Below are 14,561 nucleotides of genomic sequence, written 5' to 3' on the forward strand. Positions count from 1 at the left end.
TGAAATCCGTTATATTTTTCTTAAATATCATTAACAGGAGATGTGTTAAAGTTTTACTTTTCAAAGTCAAAATCTACTGTGCCCTAGTTTTTCTTTTATCCACCTTTGACACAGAGGCAGACTCACAGTAGATTTGAAGAGTGTGATTTTTCTTTCATTAAATGCACATATGAGCATCTTATCACTGTATAATTTTTTGACTGATACAGAGTTGTCTCTCTCCAGTCTCTTTCTTAGGTTTGACATGATGTTTAATTTTTGCTCAGTTGGCCTTAGATGATCTGATTGTTAACCCTTGTCATTCAAATCAGCACAATTTCTCCAAAGTTCAGGCTGAAGTAGCAGCTGAAGCTGCAGCCTGTTTTCACTTGCAAGGTCGCTCTTTCCTTTCTCTACTCACACGGACATTTGTGCCTCTTTCTGAGCATACACCTCTGCCCAGCCTGTTCGCTGTGCTCTTGGGCGTGAAGAGTGATGAGGCTGAGGGTTCACTCCCTCCTTAATACACCCAGATCTTGTTAAGAAACCTTTTTGAGTAGCCCAACTGGAAGCATCACCTTCCCTGCTCAAAATCCTGCACCCAAGCATTGCATGGGATGGTGAGTCCCGTGTCCAACTCTGTCCCATTTCAGTTCACAGGTAGAGGAAGGAAAACTAAATTCTGAATGTCTAGTACCCATGGCTGCAAGTACCTATGCATAACAAAGCACCAGAAGATTAATGTATGTAACTTTTTTTTTTTAAATAATAACTCATTTTAGTCTACTTTTAGGTATTTTTTTTCCTTTAGAAAATAAATGTATACAGCAAGATGATTGCATAGCCTGCCAAAAATAATAACCTCATTTTTTCTGGTATATATTTTATATACAGCAAACTCAGGAGCCTGCTGTATTTGTCCAGATTTCTTCTTCTTTTTTGTTAAGCTTTGTCTTCGAATGAGGTCAAGAGAAAAAAAATCATTAATATCTGTCAACTTCCTTTATAACCTTAAGGAAAAATCTTTGTATGATATCACACAGACAGATTTTCAATTTCCTTGTGTAATAAACAGATGCTTTAGGATTTGGATGTAATTTAAAGGTTTAAAATATCACATTGAGATTGATGAATAAATCAGTTGTGAAGACAAAAACATTGATGCCTGTTGAAAATACCTCTCCAGACAGGCAGGAAATGAAATTAGTTCCTAGTAAAGTGTGGAGATGAGGATCACTCTTTAGTTCTGCTGCAGGCTTTTTAGGACTTGCTACAGTGGCACAACGAAACTGCTAGGGCTACAGAAATCTAATTAAAGAGCAAATGTCCCTCCTGACATCAAATTAATCTTTATCAAGTTCCCTATTTTTATTTCAATCTGGGACAAGAAAATGAAATTTAAAATTCTAGGCATGTTGCAAAACAGTTGGTGATTTTCTCTTGAGCATTACAATGCAAAAACATTCAGCATTGTTTAATTAGACCTCGAAGCACTCATCTTCTGAGCACTTTTTATTTCATCATTGTTTGTTAAGGGCTTACATAAATAATTCCCAAATATTTACCACAAACCTGTTTCCCTCTGTTGTACAGATCTGTATTTTCAGAGCTTTTTCTGTTGATAAAAAAGCTGAAGCAATTTTTGTTTACATCTTTGACAGTACCATACTTTATCAGTCCTTCGTACTGAGTTGAAGTTGCTTAAATGACTTGGCTTTAACAAGCATGTTTTCCATCAGGTATTCTGGTATCCCTCAACCCCCCAGAGGGACCACTGAGACCCTTCCAGGACTGGAGCCTGGCACAGATACCCCTGCACCACGTTAGCATTTATCACCTGAGTGTGCCCTAAGAAACAGAGCCCAATCCCAGGCAGCCATAAACTAAGTAGAACTTGTCAGGTACAAGATGAAAGCATTGTTACACCTTATTTTGCGGGCAGAAGAATTAAATTTGGCTCTGCAGTCCCAATCTTAACATGAGAGGTACCAAATCAGTCAAAACAGACGTGCACACGTGCTTTGCTGGAAAAGAGCCAAATCAATTTGGCTATGGTCACACAGAAAACCTTAAAAAATATGAGAATCCATCCATGCCCAGTTCCTGAATTAAAACCCAGGACCATTCTCTGACACCTAAGCTATTTATTTATCCTAATTCCAGAAGAAACGGAGTGGATATTGTACTGCTGGTCTCTTCCTTGGGTTTGGAGGAACTGTCTCCTTGCTTCATGAGTGTTGTCCAGAGTTTGTGGATGCTCCCTCTCCCTGGAGGTGTTCAAGGCCAGGTTGGATGGACCTATGAGCAACCTGGTTTAGTGGAAGTTGTCCCTGCCCACCAGATGATCTTTAAGGTCCCTTCCAACCCAAACCATTCTATGATTTTAGGAGTACTTGAGTCTCTGTGCCTGCTCACTTGCATGCTTTGCTACTGGCTACTGTCCCTATATAGTGTTTTTCTTGTATATATGATAGATCAGGGGATTCACTACTGAAGGTAAATCTGAGTGCCTGGGGGTAGGATGTGTTTCTGTGGTTGGTTTCCTCTTACAGCTGAATTGAAAAGGCCTATGGTTGGTGTTTTGAACAAAAATTATGAAGATGGTATACAAACCTAAATTTTCAGCCTTCTAATTACACAAAACTCCAATCAAAGTCATTGGGAAATCTGCTCAATTACCGTTTCCTTTGGATCAGTTGCAGGTATGGGGGTTGTCTCTGCAGCTCGCTGCACAGATTTAGAGCCTGGTGAAAAGGCAGTGCATGACCATGGGGGTTACAGTCCCCATGAGTGTAAAACCCACCATGGGAAGGCTTTATTTGATCTCATTAACAGGGCAGTATATAAATAACGTGGCAACTAGATGCAGAATTCAGCTGTGAACTTGCTCACTACTAATGGTCCGTTTCTTGGAGTCAACAGGGACAAAGTAAGGTTTCCAAGAGTGTTTAAGGTACTGAAGTGTTACTCAGGGTATTCTCCATATGGAAAAGATTAAGAAATAAAGTAGCAGTCATTTATGGCCTAGACTAAAACCCATGATCAGGATGAGTGGACCGAGGTGGCAGTGCACATGAGAGGTAGGGCAAAACACCTGCAGACCTCAGGGAATAGTCAGGGAAGAGAGATGAGAAGAAGGAAGTGACATTCAATTTGAAGGAAGGTAATTTCTGTGGATGAAGGGGGACAAGAGAAAGCTGAGAATATTCATTTATCTTGACAAAGGGTAGCATGGCTGCCTTCTTAAACCTGCAGAAAACAAACATCTGTCCACAAAATTCCTGTCCTAATGAAGGCTATGTAAGAAAAGCAATCACACACAACACACTAACACTGAATTAACAAAAAACTAAGAGAGTTAATTCTATCTATTCTGTATGTGATCTTTGGCTGGAAGGAGTGAGTTTACAAACTAGGCATCTTGGTGCAAGTTCCATTTCCGATTTAGTAGCTATGCATAACCAGTTAACTTCAGTGGGAATTGTATGCCCTTGCCCCAGGAAGGAGTTTGGTCTGGATTTTTTCAGTAGACATCGATTGCTTTAATACAACGTTCCCATATTTTACCCAGTACAGCTCTTCCTACTTTACAGGAACACGATGCACAGGGTGAACCAGATACACTAGCCTTGAAATTTCAATTGTTCTCCTGGGTTTTAAACACAATATTTAAACATCAGAATATATCAAAAGAGCTAAAAATGATTATGACTTTTCATATGACAGAAAATTCCGAGAGCAGGTTAGATGTCTCTTTGTAACTTCCACTTTTTTTCTCATCTCCTTGGTTTCAAAGGCAAGTTATTCTGTGCTACTTTCACTACATTAGTCCAACAACTGTTAAAAACCTTTGGTTGAATTTCCGTTTAGTTGAGAGAGAAGTGCAAATAAAAGAAGCAGCAGATGGTCCCTTTGTGACTGAACGAAGAAAAAGGGTTTTGAGAACAATACGTGAATAGGTGTAGTCTAATAAAACAGTCAGCCACCTGCTGCCTACATCCTTCAAAAAGATTCTGTTGCATATTCTGGGAATTAGTGACTAGTGTGTGTGCTTACGTTTAATCTAAATGGAAGCTCTAAGGAGCAAACAGACCTTTTTGTCCCAGTGCTGATTGAGTTGTTCTCTTGGTTCTGAATTGTTTCTGCTCTGTCTCCTTTAGTTCCATCCTGTGACTGTGTAACAGCAAAGAGAGCTTTGGCAGTGTTTCATTTCTCAATCCAAAGAAAGATTTTAAAAGTTAGAAAGCACCTACACATTTTGCCCTATTTTAGGTTTTATAACCAAAATCTCACCTGGAAAACTAGTATTCTCTACTATTGCACAGTACAGCCTGCATTTTTACTTTTTTTAATGCACCCAACCTGTTACTCTTTTTCCATTCTTTCTAATGTACTTGTTTTCTCCTCTAGGGATTTACTCTTCAGCCTGATTATCAGAATATCATCAATCCAACATCAACAGCTGCACAAGTTGTTACCCAAGCAATGGAGTATGTTCGTTCAGGGTGCAGAAATCCTCCAGCACAAACTGTGGACTGGAATAATGACTACTGCAGTAATGGGTAAGCAGCCAGTGAATGCCACCTTGTGTTGAGCAACATTCATGACACAAGTATATGATAGAGAATTTGGGAACAGCATTGTTGCCTGTTTCCCCACAGTGTTTCTGAAGTGTATCTGTGATGGCCCTGTATTTATTCAGCAGTTAGTCTGTTGTGGGAGAGCAATTGTTCAGTACATACATTTATTAGACATTGTTGTCACCTTGTCACAGCACATACACTTTCTAGGTCTCAGAGAACTTGCATTCCATAGAAGATCAGAACAGAAATCTTAGGGAGAAGGAGTAAGAAAGAAGTTTTAAGATCACTGTGTATCAGTGAGAGGCAAATGTTGTGAACTATTTTCTAGTCTGGGTCATGAAAATAGCTAGCTGGGCTCATGAAAAACCACATCAGCGAGAAGCAGGACTGATACATGGGATACATGCAAGAGAATGGCATGAAGAACACGTGATTGTAACCAGAAACAAAACACCATACCTGTAGGAGCCCTATGTCCTCAATATAAGGTTAGTAACCCCTTCAAACCTTCAACTTTTGGCAGCCTGGTTTTTGTGGAGCCATGTTACTGTGCCACAAACTGCCTGGAAACATTTAACACTGAACAGAAGGTATCTTTTCAGTTTTAAATTATAGATGTTGTGCTTTGTGAACATGCCCACCAGCCTGACCTCCCCTTGACTTAGCCTGAATCCGCAAGGCAATGGGAGATAAAAGCTCTTGCTTGCTCCCAAAGTGCCAAATCTAGCCCAGACAAATGAACAGAAAGCAGAACTAAAGACCAGTTTGATCCATTACATTTACTTAAACCGAAAATTTCACTTGCCTTATTGTTTTAGTGTTTCTGGAACTCAAATTAGAACTGAATAAAAATAATTTTCTGGCTACTAGTTCAGAATAACACCTTCGCTACAACCTGCTGACACTGAGGGGAACTTTAGCTAGTCTGAACAGCAGCATCATTCTTTCCCATACCTATCTCTGCTGCCCCACGACTTGCCCGCTTGTTCAGCAGAACAGTTTCACTTCTGTGCTCTACCACCATGTCAAGACGTGTGCTGCAGGCCCTAGCTGAAATCTATCCAGCCCACAACTTTTACAACCACTTGCACTGAGCTCTGAATAGACTTTCCTCTGTCAAACAGGCCACAGCCACCTGTGGATTTGATTCCTGGTCTCTTCTGGAACAAAGCAATGTGTTATTGTTCCTAGAAGTGCTCTCCAGGTGTGCAGTGGGTGTAACTTCCCATCCCCAGCAGCTTTCTCTGAGCACATATCCCTGTAGATAGTCCACCCTGTGTAGATAAGACTTTGTAAATCCATCTGAACTTAAACTATCTTTGCTTGGCTTCTGCTGTTCCCTTGCAAATGCTTATCATGCAAATGCTGCCAATCCAGCACGTTTTGGGTATATCTGTACCAGTAATCAGCATGCCAGAGGCTCAGTAAGTGGCTGACACCCAAGTTCATGTAATGAAGCTCTCCTGCCTCTGAGGAAACTGGCTGCTTCTTATAGGTCACTTATGGAGCATCATTCCAAGACCTGTGCTAAATCTGGAGCTCCAAGCAGATTTTGATAGTCAGTGCTACCAGCCCACTACTGCAGGTTTCCCCAAACCAGTGCTCAAACCCATGTCCCAGTCCTGGGCAGTTTTAAAGACAGATGTGGTCTCCAGGTTGTTATAAGTCACTATGACTTTTTCTTATTATTACCATGACAATGCAGCTGTACTTCAGTGATATGCTTGGAATTAATGACATGCAGTGGGGTTGTGGGGCTGATCTTTTTTTTTTTTTTCCTTGAAGAATAGAACTAAAAATTTTTCAAATATAAGAAAAAAAGTCACATTTGTTCTTTTTCTCTTTGAACAGGGGCATGCAGAGGGACAAAGCACTCTACCTTACCTGAAAATCTGAAACACCTCTCCTTTCCTTTCACTGAGGAATGCAGGGAAGTCTTTTCATCATGGATTGCTTTATGCAGTCAGGGCAGTTCTGCATTTTATTAGAAAATACAAGTTGCTAAGCACTTAGGACTATTTGAGCTTGTGGGTCACCCACTCTGGAAAAAATAGTCTCGCTTCTTTCCTTTTCTTTATTTTTTCCCCATTTTTTCTCTTTCTTTCTCCTTTCCACCCCTTCCCTGAGATCCTATAACGGACATTGCTTTTCTTCTTCCCTGAAGGAAACTTGGACCATTCAGATTTTATGTTGGTTTTTGCTGTGAAGTGCTGCGGTAGTAACTGCCTTAGCAACTGTAGATGTCTCGGATAAAAGTCCTGGATTTTCCATTGGTTTTTCATAATGGGTGTTTATATGAAACTACTAAAGACTTTTTAAATGGCTTGATGTAGCAGTCATAGCAAGTTTGTAAATAGCATCTATGTTACACTCTCCTAGAGTATAAAATGTGAATGTTTTTGTAGCTAATTGTAATTGAAACTGGCTCATTCCAGTTTATTGATTTCACAATAAGGGTAAAATTGGCAAACATTCATATTTTTACTTCATTTTTAAACAACTGACTGATAGTCTATATTTTCAAAGTATTTGGAGAAAAAAAGTAAAGTAGTCCCAAATTATATTAATTAAAAATATTGGCTTTGTCTCATGAAATAAATACAAAAAACTTAGGAGAAAAAACTAATGTTGATAAAGAGCAAACACATTTATTTTGTACTGCCTAAAAAATTGCTTTTTTTTAAAAAGAAAATCACTTTATGTGTACTGGTTAGTAAACGTCATTTAAGTCCATTTATGTATAAAACTGCCAAATGCTTACCTGATATTTTATTAGATGCAGAAACAGATTGGAGACAGCTAAATTATAACCTCTACATATGGCTATGTATTATTGTTTCTTCATACTGTGTCTGTATTTAATCTTTTTTATGGAACCTATTGCGCCTATTTATGAAATAATAAATATAGGTGTTTGTAAGTAAATTTGTTAGCATTTTAAAGAGGTTTCTTTGACGCTTTAACTTTTGCTGGCACAAATTGTTCACAACTGATGATGTGAATACTTTATTTAGTTTTTACAGTGACAAATATAACAACAAACCTGCTTTAATGGCAGAAAATGAAGGTAACCAAGAACTATTTCTCTATTTCTTTGGTTGTTATGGAAAATAAAAAAGAAAAGGTATTTTAAGTAATTCCCTTTTTAAAGCATTGTAGGAGGAAGTTGCCCAAAACTAAGACTTGAACCAACAAAACTAACTGAATAAAGCTACATAACACTGCTTCTTGAAACTTCATCATGTTTTGTTAATTTGTCAAGTGGAATAAACATATTACCAAAAGAAATATTACCAAATATGCTTCAGCCATTTTATTATATATGCAAAAGTCCCATAGAATTTTAGGGAGTATATCAGAAATAAATCCTAAAATGAAAGGTAAGTTCAACAGCCACAGGGAAAGGGATAAAAATATCCAAAAGAAGGTATTTTGTCAATGTTTGGGATCAGGGATAGCTCTGAAAATATATTTCTGGATGATTTTGTCCCAGATGCCTGTCCCATTAATGGACACTACCATTGATTTGTATTTTCTGTGTGAAATAAAGGAAGCAATTCAGATAGAATACACATTTGGCAATGCCATTGGTTTTTCTTTATAAAACAAAACAGAAACAAAGGCATGCTTGCTTCTGAATGATTTCAGGCAATGTACAATCAGAATCACTTGGCATGTAATAACTAATAAATAATGCAGATCAGATGTGATTACTCAAATAACTGTAGCTGAGAGCTCTAATTTTCCTGTCTTGAAACTGTATGAGAACTCGTGATTAAATTCACAGTTTATTGTTTGTCTGTTTAGTACTTTAGAAATATACCAGCACTACTAATTACCCAATGTCTTCTATTTATTATATTACAGTAAACTACATTTTCCACTCATATTAATTCTAAAGATAAAAGATAATTACTGAGAATGAGAAAAATCAACTTTGATTTCGACAGGCAGTTTTCTTTTTTCTTTTATGGAAAAGAACTGTGTTATCTTCATTTCTTATAGAGCAGGTGTGCAGTCACATAAAGTTGTTAATTTCGGTATCCAAGCAGAGTTCGAAATACAAGAAAACTTTAATGTAAATAAAAAAATACATCATGAATAAAATACTTATTCTGTATGAACCTCTGGCTAGTTGGTGTCTCTCAGTCTGTCAGCATGGGAAACTGGTGTGTGTGCTATGCAGCACTTTACCCATCCAGTGTGGCTCTGGTACCCATCCTCTGAATGAGGTTCTGTGCCTGGTCTCTGCTCAGATGAAACAACTGTGCTGAAGAACAGCAGGTTTTGGCCATGGATATAGTGAAACCATTTTTTCCCAAAAGAAAGATCCAACTTCAATCCATAGATGTCCATTCTTCATGTCTGACCTCAGAAAAATAAATGGTTGCCAGCCATGGGCAGTCTGCTGTTTATTTTCGGCTGTGTATTGACAGATATAAGTTGCCAATAGATGGGTGGGATCCTTCTGGAAGCAGGTGCAACTCCAGTGGAATTGGTGAAGATGTGCCCCATCCTTCACTGCAGCACTGTGCCTTAGGCACCACAGTATCACACACACCCCAGTCACTGGTTGTAAGTCACCATCTGGCCTAACCATGATAATGGGAAAGCACGCAGGAACTAAACAACCTGCACATGGAAGCTACACAGTAACAGCAAGAAAATATAATAAAAACATCTGTCAGAGTGACAGAAACCAAAGGAAATAGTCTGCTGTTCGTTGAAAATAATATATTTTAAAATTACTTTTAAAACATGGTGGACAGAATGCAAGGTTGGCAACATATAGACTCTGCAGGTTGTAAATCCCATCTGCTTGCACAAGGTAAGCAGAGGTTTTACAAAGGAAAAGCTCTTTGATTTTACTGCTGCTCTCAGTGTGCCATGTTCTGGTGACAGGAGATATCCTGGTTTCTCTATCCCCAGACTCACGTGTGTTCCAAGCAGAAATCTCATCCATCTGCTGCCTCTGACCAAAGAAGCCAAATTCTAATTCAAATGGGCCTGCCATAGGATTTTCCTCTCACACTCATCCACAGGCAGTAAGTAAGTAATGTATTCATAGAGGGCCCCAGCCATTCACAGGGAAATGTAATGTATTCATGCCCACTTCTCTCTCTCACCAAATACCAGCTCCTGATTCCAGTGGCGTCTGCCAAATATTCCCTGTGAGGCTCCTCTCTAAACAGGCAACCCAACAAAAAAAAAAAAGAGCTCATTACTGGAAGGTAAAACATGTTCTTACCACCTTCTTTAGCCTTTTGAGACATCACCCCCACCCTGAACTACCATCTCCAAGCCTGTTTCTTCCCCAGTCCTGTAAACATGGCAGATCCACAGAGATATTTTTCTGTGTTCTGGGAAAATGGAGTAGGTAAAAATCTGTATTTTGCATATACTGTGAGAATTAGCTAAGAGATCTTATGTAGCCCATAGAGGAGTTACTCCCCTAGACTCCCATTGATAGGTGAGTATAGAGGTACAGATACAGTCAAAAAGACTAGATAAATAGGCAGGCAGGCAGACAGATAAACAACCATTACCCTGTTAATTATTTTTTCTGTTGTTTTCAAGCCCTTTTGCATTGAAATAAAATATTTTTTGTGGGATAGCAGCATGCTGGCAGTGCTGCAGGAGGTGCTGAGCACCTTGGAGAACAGGAGGTGCTTTGTGTCAGGTCTCACAGACACCATTTGCTTTCCTTTGCAAACCCATGTATTTTATTATTACCCAGCAGCACATTAAATCACATCTCAAATGTAGCTCTTACTTCACCAACAAGAGGACAAGTGAGAACAATGACTTGTAACATTTCAGAGTCTGTCACAGTTACTGCCTAATTAGAGAAACCCACTAGCAAATGTGCATCTGCATGGATCCTGTGACTGTCATCATTTCACATTCTATTAAGGACTTGCTGTGATAGACACTTTACAAAGAAATTTTGTTCAGGCTAATACCAAGCTGGCAATCATATAATCGGCCTGAAAATAAAATGAGAGAGGGGGAAAAAAGGGAAAAAAAAAAGAGAGAAAAAAAAGGAGAGAGAGGAAGAGGAAAAGAAAAGGAAGTCTACCTATTTGGAAAACAATCTGTGTGCAAAAATCCACAGTATACTGCAGAGAAGATCCTTACCCTCTGACAACTGTGTGTTTACAACGAGTCTGAGTATAATTGCTCTGATGGGCTGTCAAGGAAAAGATTAATTTGGCAAAGATTAGTATTGACTTGCTGTTTATTAAGGCTTTTAAACAGCTGTATCTGGCAACATTCCTATAAGTGCTTGTCATGTCTGAAAATCAGGCTCACACCCGGGTGCTTGCCAGCTGTTGCTAAACAATCTTACCACTTAGAGTATCTTTCTCCAGGCCAAACAGCAAGAGCAGAGTATTGCCAAATCAGTATCTCTCATGCTGTCACTTTTCAGGGGATCTGAGAGCTCAGCTATCAGTTGATGGCTGAATGCTGAGCTGATAGCAGCTGCCAGGAGGAGCGGGGTTGTTGGAGAGGTGTTACACCATGCCTAGGGGAGGGTGCTGGTCTGAGTCACCTCACCTACATGGAAAAGCACAGCTTGCAACCCTTGTGATGCAAGGGGGCTTTAAACCCCTGAACGTCTGGGATCCAAATTAGGTAAGAGGCAGAACTTCACAGCACATGGTTCATCCCCTCAGGCTCTGATGGATAAAGCCAGCAGGATAGGAGGGTATAGTAGCCACCATGAATCTGTATAAAAGGAACCAACTTTTTCTTCTATGACTTTTTTACCCAGACTGCTGATAAATAAAAATCATAAAAGCCATGCACACAAAATACCCTGGGTCAGTGGAAACCTGTAAAAAGAAAAGATGTCAGCTGTTATTTTTGTTACATTACTTAGAACATTTCAGCTGGCATTGTAGGCTTTAGTAGCAAGCTCAGAAACAAATAATACCAGTGGAAAGAAGGATAAACGGCTGCAGCTAAATGCCAATACAAATAGCCATGTATTACAATTAAAGTTGATTTGGCCTTTCAAAAAGAAGTCTGATTTTCTGGGATTAATCTCGACCTTTTCAAGTTGCATCAGGCTGAAATAAGTTGTCAGAACAGATGTGAATTCTGTTTGCAGAGAACAATTGTAATCCAGTAACCCTTGGAACATCAGCATTTTCCAGACTGCCGGCCAGCTGAGCAGTGAGGATGCGGACGGCAGACACCGAGCGCACACAGCAGGCAGAACCACAGAACTCAGAGCCATGTCCAGAGGCTGGATGTTTAGTTCAAAATCAAACCAAAATACTTTTCCTTTTAACTCTGCATTTGCCAAACATCAGGGTGTATACACAACTGCCTGGGGGAAAAAAAAGTCAGATCAAGGATGGATGTCTCTGTCATTTTGATAAACTGTGTTCTTTAGCTAAATCAAACATACAGGTAGGTGATTCCATGCACCACTTTTTCTCAGAAGGCTGGGCACACATTTTGTAATGCAGAAGTCTCTGAAGGCTCCAAGAATCACATATTTCAGATGCTGCTCTAAACTGCTTTCTAAGAAGTTCTGCCTTACAATCTGCCTGGCTCCAATACCTTCAAAAAATAAAATAGAAAGGAAGACGAAGAAAACCTCCACTGAACATTCAAGTTTCTCATACTTTGATACATGGAGTCAAACATTTCCCAGCTTTATGCACAGCATATATGGTGACCTTGGTGCTCCCATAACACCAAGTTTCAGTGGAAAGTAAAAAAGTCCAAAACCTTTGCGATATGGGCTGGGGATGGGGGCACACAGGGTGCTAGCACAATACCTGTGGCAGCATAAGCCCCCTGCAGACACAAAGCCTGCAGGCTGCTTTTGTAATTCCAACTTTCTTCAGTGAAACACCTGGATCCATGCTTGTGCCATCAGTATAGTCATATTTTTAAATACTGAAGATGCAAGAAAGATTTTTTTTTCCTGCTGTCTATGTAGCACTGCTTAGATAGCAACATGAAGATCCAAAGTTCATTCAAAAACATGTCAGCACTTGAATAAATAAGGCTGATGCCCTAATTAGCAGAGGAAGCCTTCATGTTTTGCTCAGAGTTCAAAATAATGAGCAGACCCTCTCCTCTCCTCTGGCATACAAGCACGTGCTACAAGGTTTTGTTAAAGAATGAAAATGAAAGGACGTAAGTGATGTGCCCAAGGACAAAGAGTAATTTAGAGGAAAGGTAGCTGAGATCTGAGAGTTTTGAAAAACAGTCTTCTGCTTTAGTCACAACTGAAGTTCAAAATCTGTGATGTGGTGCTCAGATCCACAGGGGCAGTTTTAACTTGAGTGAGATTTTACAAATAATAAATCGGGGAAAGTTGCCAGGTTTTATTTGTCTTCAGCAGTTTTCCACTTTTAAGTCATATGTGGACAGCTGAGTGCTATTTTCAAACTTAACTCCTCTAAATTAATTTTTAAAAAGTAAAATAAAAAGAGAGAGACATCTGAGTAATCTCTGATTCTAGGTTCCTGGAATCTTTGATTAAAGTATCAAAGCTCGTGAGACTGGAATTTTGACTATATCATTCATATGCCTGAAACTGATTTATTTCTTGGTCTTTTTTTTTTATTATTTTTTCAGAATTTCTGCCTAGAAGTCAATGAAGCTCTTTACCTACCCTTCTACATCAGACCTGACAGAGCACAGTACACAAACACATATCTGCCACCAAGAAAACATTAGCCTCACCAGGAGAGAGCCATGGCAGCTGAATGGGGCTGTCCTGTATCCGAGCCCACAGCAGAAGCTGCCCTCTGCCAGCAGGCTGGAAGCAGCCACAGTGTGAGCTCCTGGCGGGAAGGTTGTGCCTCTGCACTACATGGCTGATAGATTTTCAAGGCTGAGTATTTCTGAACTCTCAAGGGAGAATTTTTTGAGGACAATTTGAACAGAAGTCAGAAATAGGCTATCGTATGTTCTTGCATTGTTGTCACCTTCAGCCTAAGGAACATGACTCTAGAAGTTGGAACCTTTCCAGAAGCGACCCCAGTACAAGGAAAACACTGACATGCTGCAGTGAATCCAGAGGAGGCCACCACGATGGTCAGGAACAGGAAGACAGGGCTGAGGTGGAGGGCTGAGAATGCTGAACCTGGTTAGTCTCAAGGAGAGGAATTCCTTCTGCCGTCTGTAACTGCACAGTGGGTCTTTACAGAGAAGACCAAGCCCAAATCTTTCTGGAGCCATACATGAAGGGCAAGAGATAACAGACATAAGCTGAATAAGAGAAGTCCTGATTGTACATTATGGTAAAAATAACCACTGGGGGAAGGTTGAAAACACTGAAACAGGAGCCCAAAGAGACTGTGGGATTTCCATACTTTAAAACATTCAAAAGTCAACAGGATAGCCCTGAAGAGCCTTTTCTAAGTTGTACCAGTTTTGCCTTTGGGCATAGGATAGACCAGAAAACCTGCAGAGATCCCTTACAGTTCTTGTCTGTGAATCAGTTTCACACAAAATCCCCTACAGATGGGACAGAAACCCAGCAGAACAGGGTTGTTTGGCCTCAAACTGTGGAAGGGAGTGAGAGTTGGTTGCTTCCTGTTACATCTCATGCTACAGTAAATTGTGCTATTTTTAACTGAAGTTTCACAGTCTGGTTTTACATGTACAGAAAAAACAAAAGTGAATGCCATGTGTATCTGAGTTTCCTGTAGAGGTTTATTTAAGGGGAAAAAAAAACTCCCAAGCAAATCATAAATGATAGTCCACTAATCACTTTTCTGAAATGAATTTAGATTGCATTATTGGGAGCACAACTTTCCAGCAAAGACCAGAAGGAGTGTATTGGCTTTGCCCAAGCAAAATAAACTGGTTAAAACTTGGGCTCTGCAGAGCAAGACCTCAGATAAATGAAGAAAAATATACAGTTTTCCTTTTTTGTATTTTTTGAATATATAGCATTCAGAATAAATCTCTGTGGGCTTCAATATGTGACTTTACATTTTAATGCTTTTCCTCCACCAGATGGTTTAG

At 39.6% G+C, this 14,561-nt stretch overlaps 1 protein-coding gene across 4 annotated transcripts in view; it reads left to right on the plus strand.

Moving 5' to 3' along the window:
* TOX (thymocyte selection associated high mobility group box) overlaps positions 1-8,648 on the plus strand; it is a 217,944-nt gene extending 209,296 nt beyond the window's left edge. For all 4 annotated transcript variants that reach the window (XM_054285215.1, XM_054285214.1, XM_054285217.1 and 1 more), the window contains 2 exons: positions 4,390-4,541; positions 6,414-8,648. In XM_054285215.1, coding sequence (XP_054141190.1) covers positions 4,390-4,541; positions 6,414-6,450 — 189 coding nt within the window. In that variant the 3' untranslated portion in view covers positions 6,451-8,648. The remainder of the gene's footprint in view (positions 1-4,389; positions 4,542-6,413) is intronic.
* The last annotated feature ends 5,913 nt before the right edge of the window (positions 8,649-14,561 follow it).

This window comes from Melozone crissalis, unplaced genomic scaffold (genome assembly GCF_028551555.1).
Source record: "Melozone crissalis strain CALT ecotype California unplaced genomic scaffold, PUWL_Pcris_2 ptg000042l_1, whole genome shotgun sequence".
NCBI lineage: Eukaryota > Metazoa > Chordata > Aves > Passeriformes > Passerellidae > Melozone > Melozone crissalis.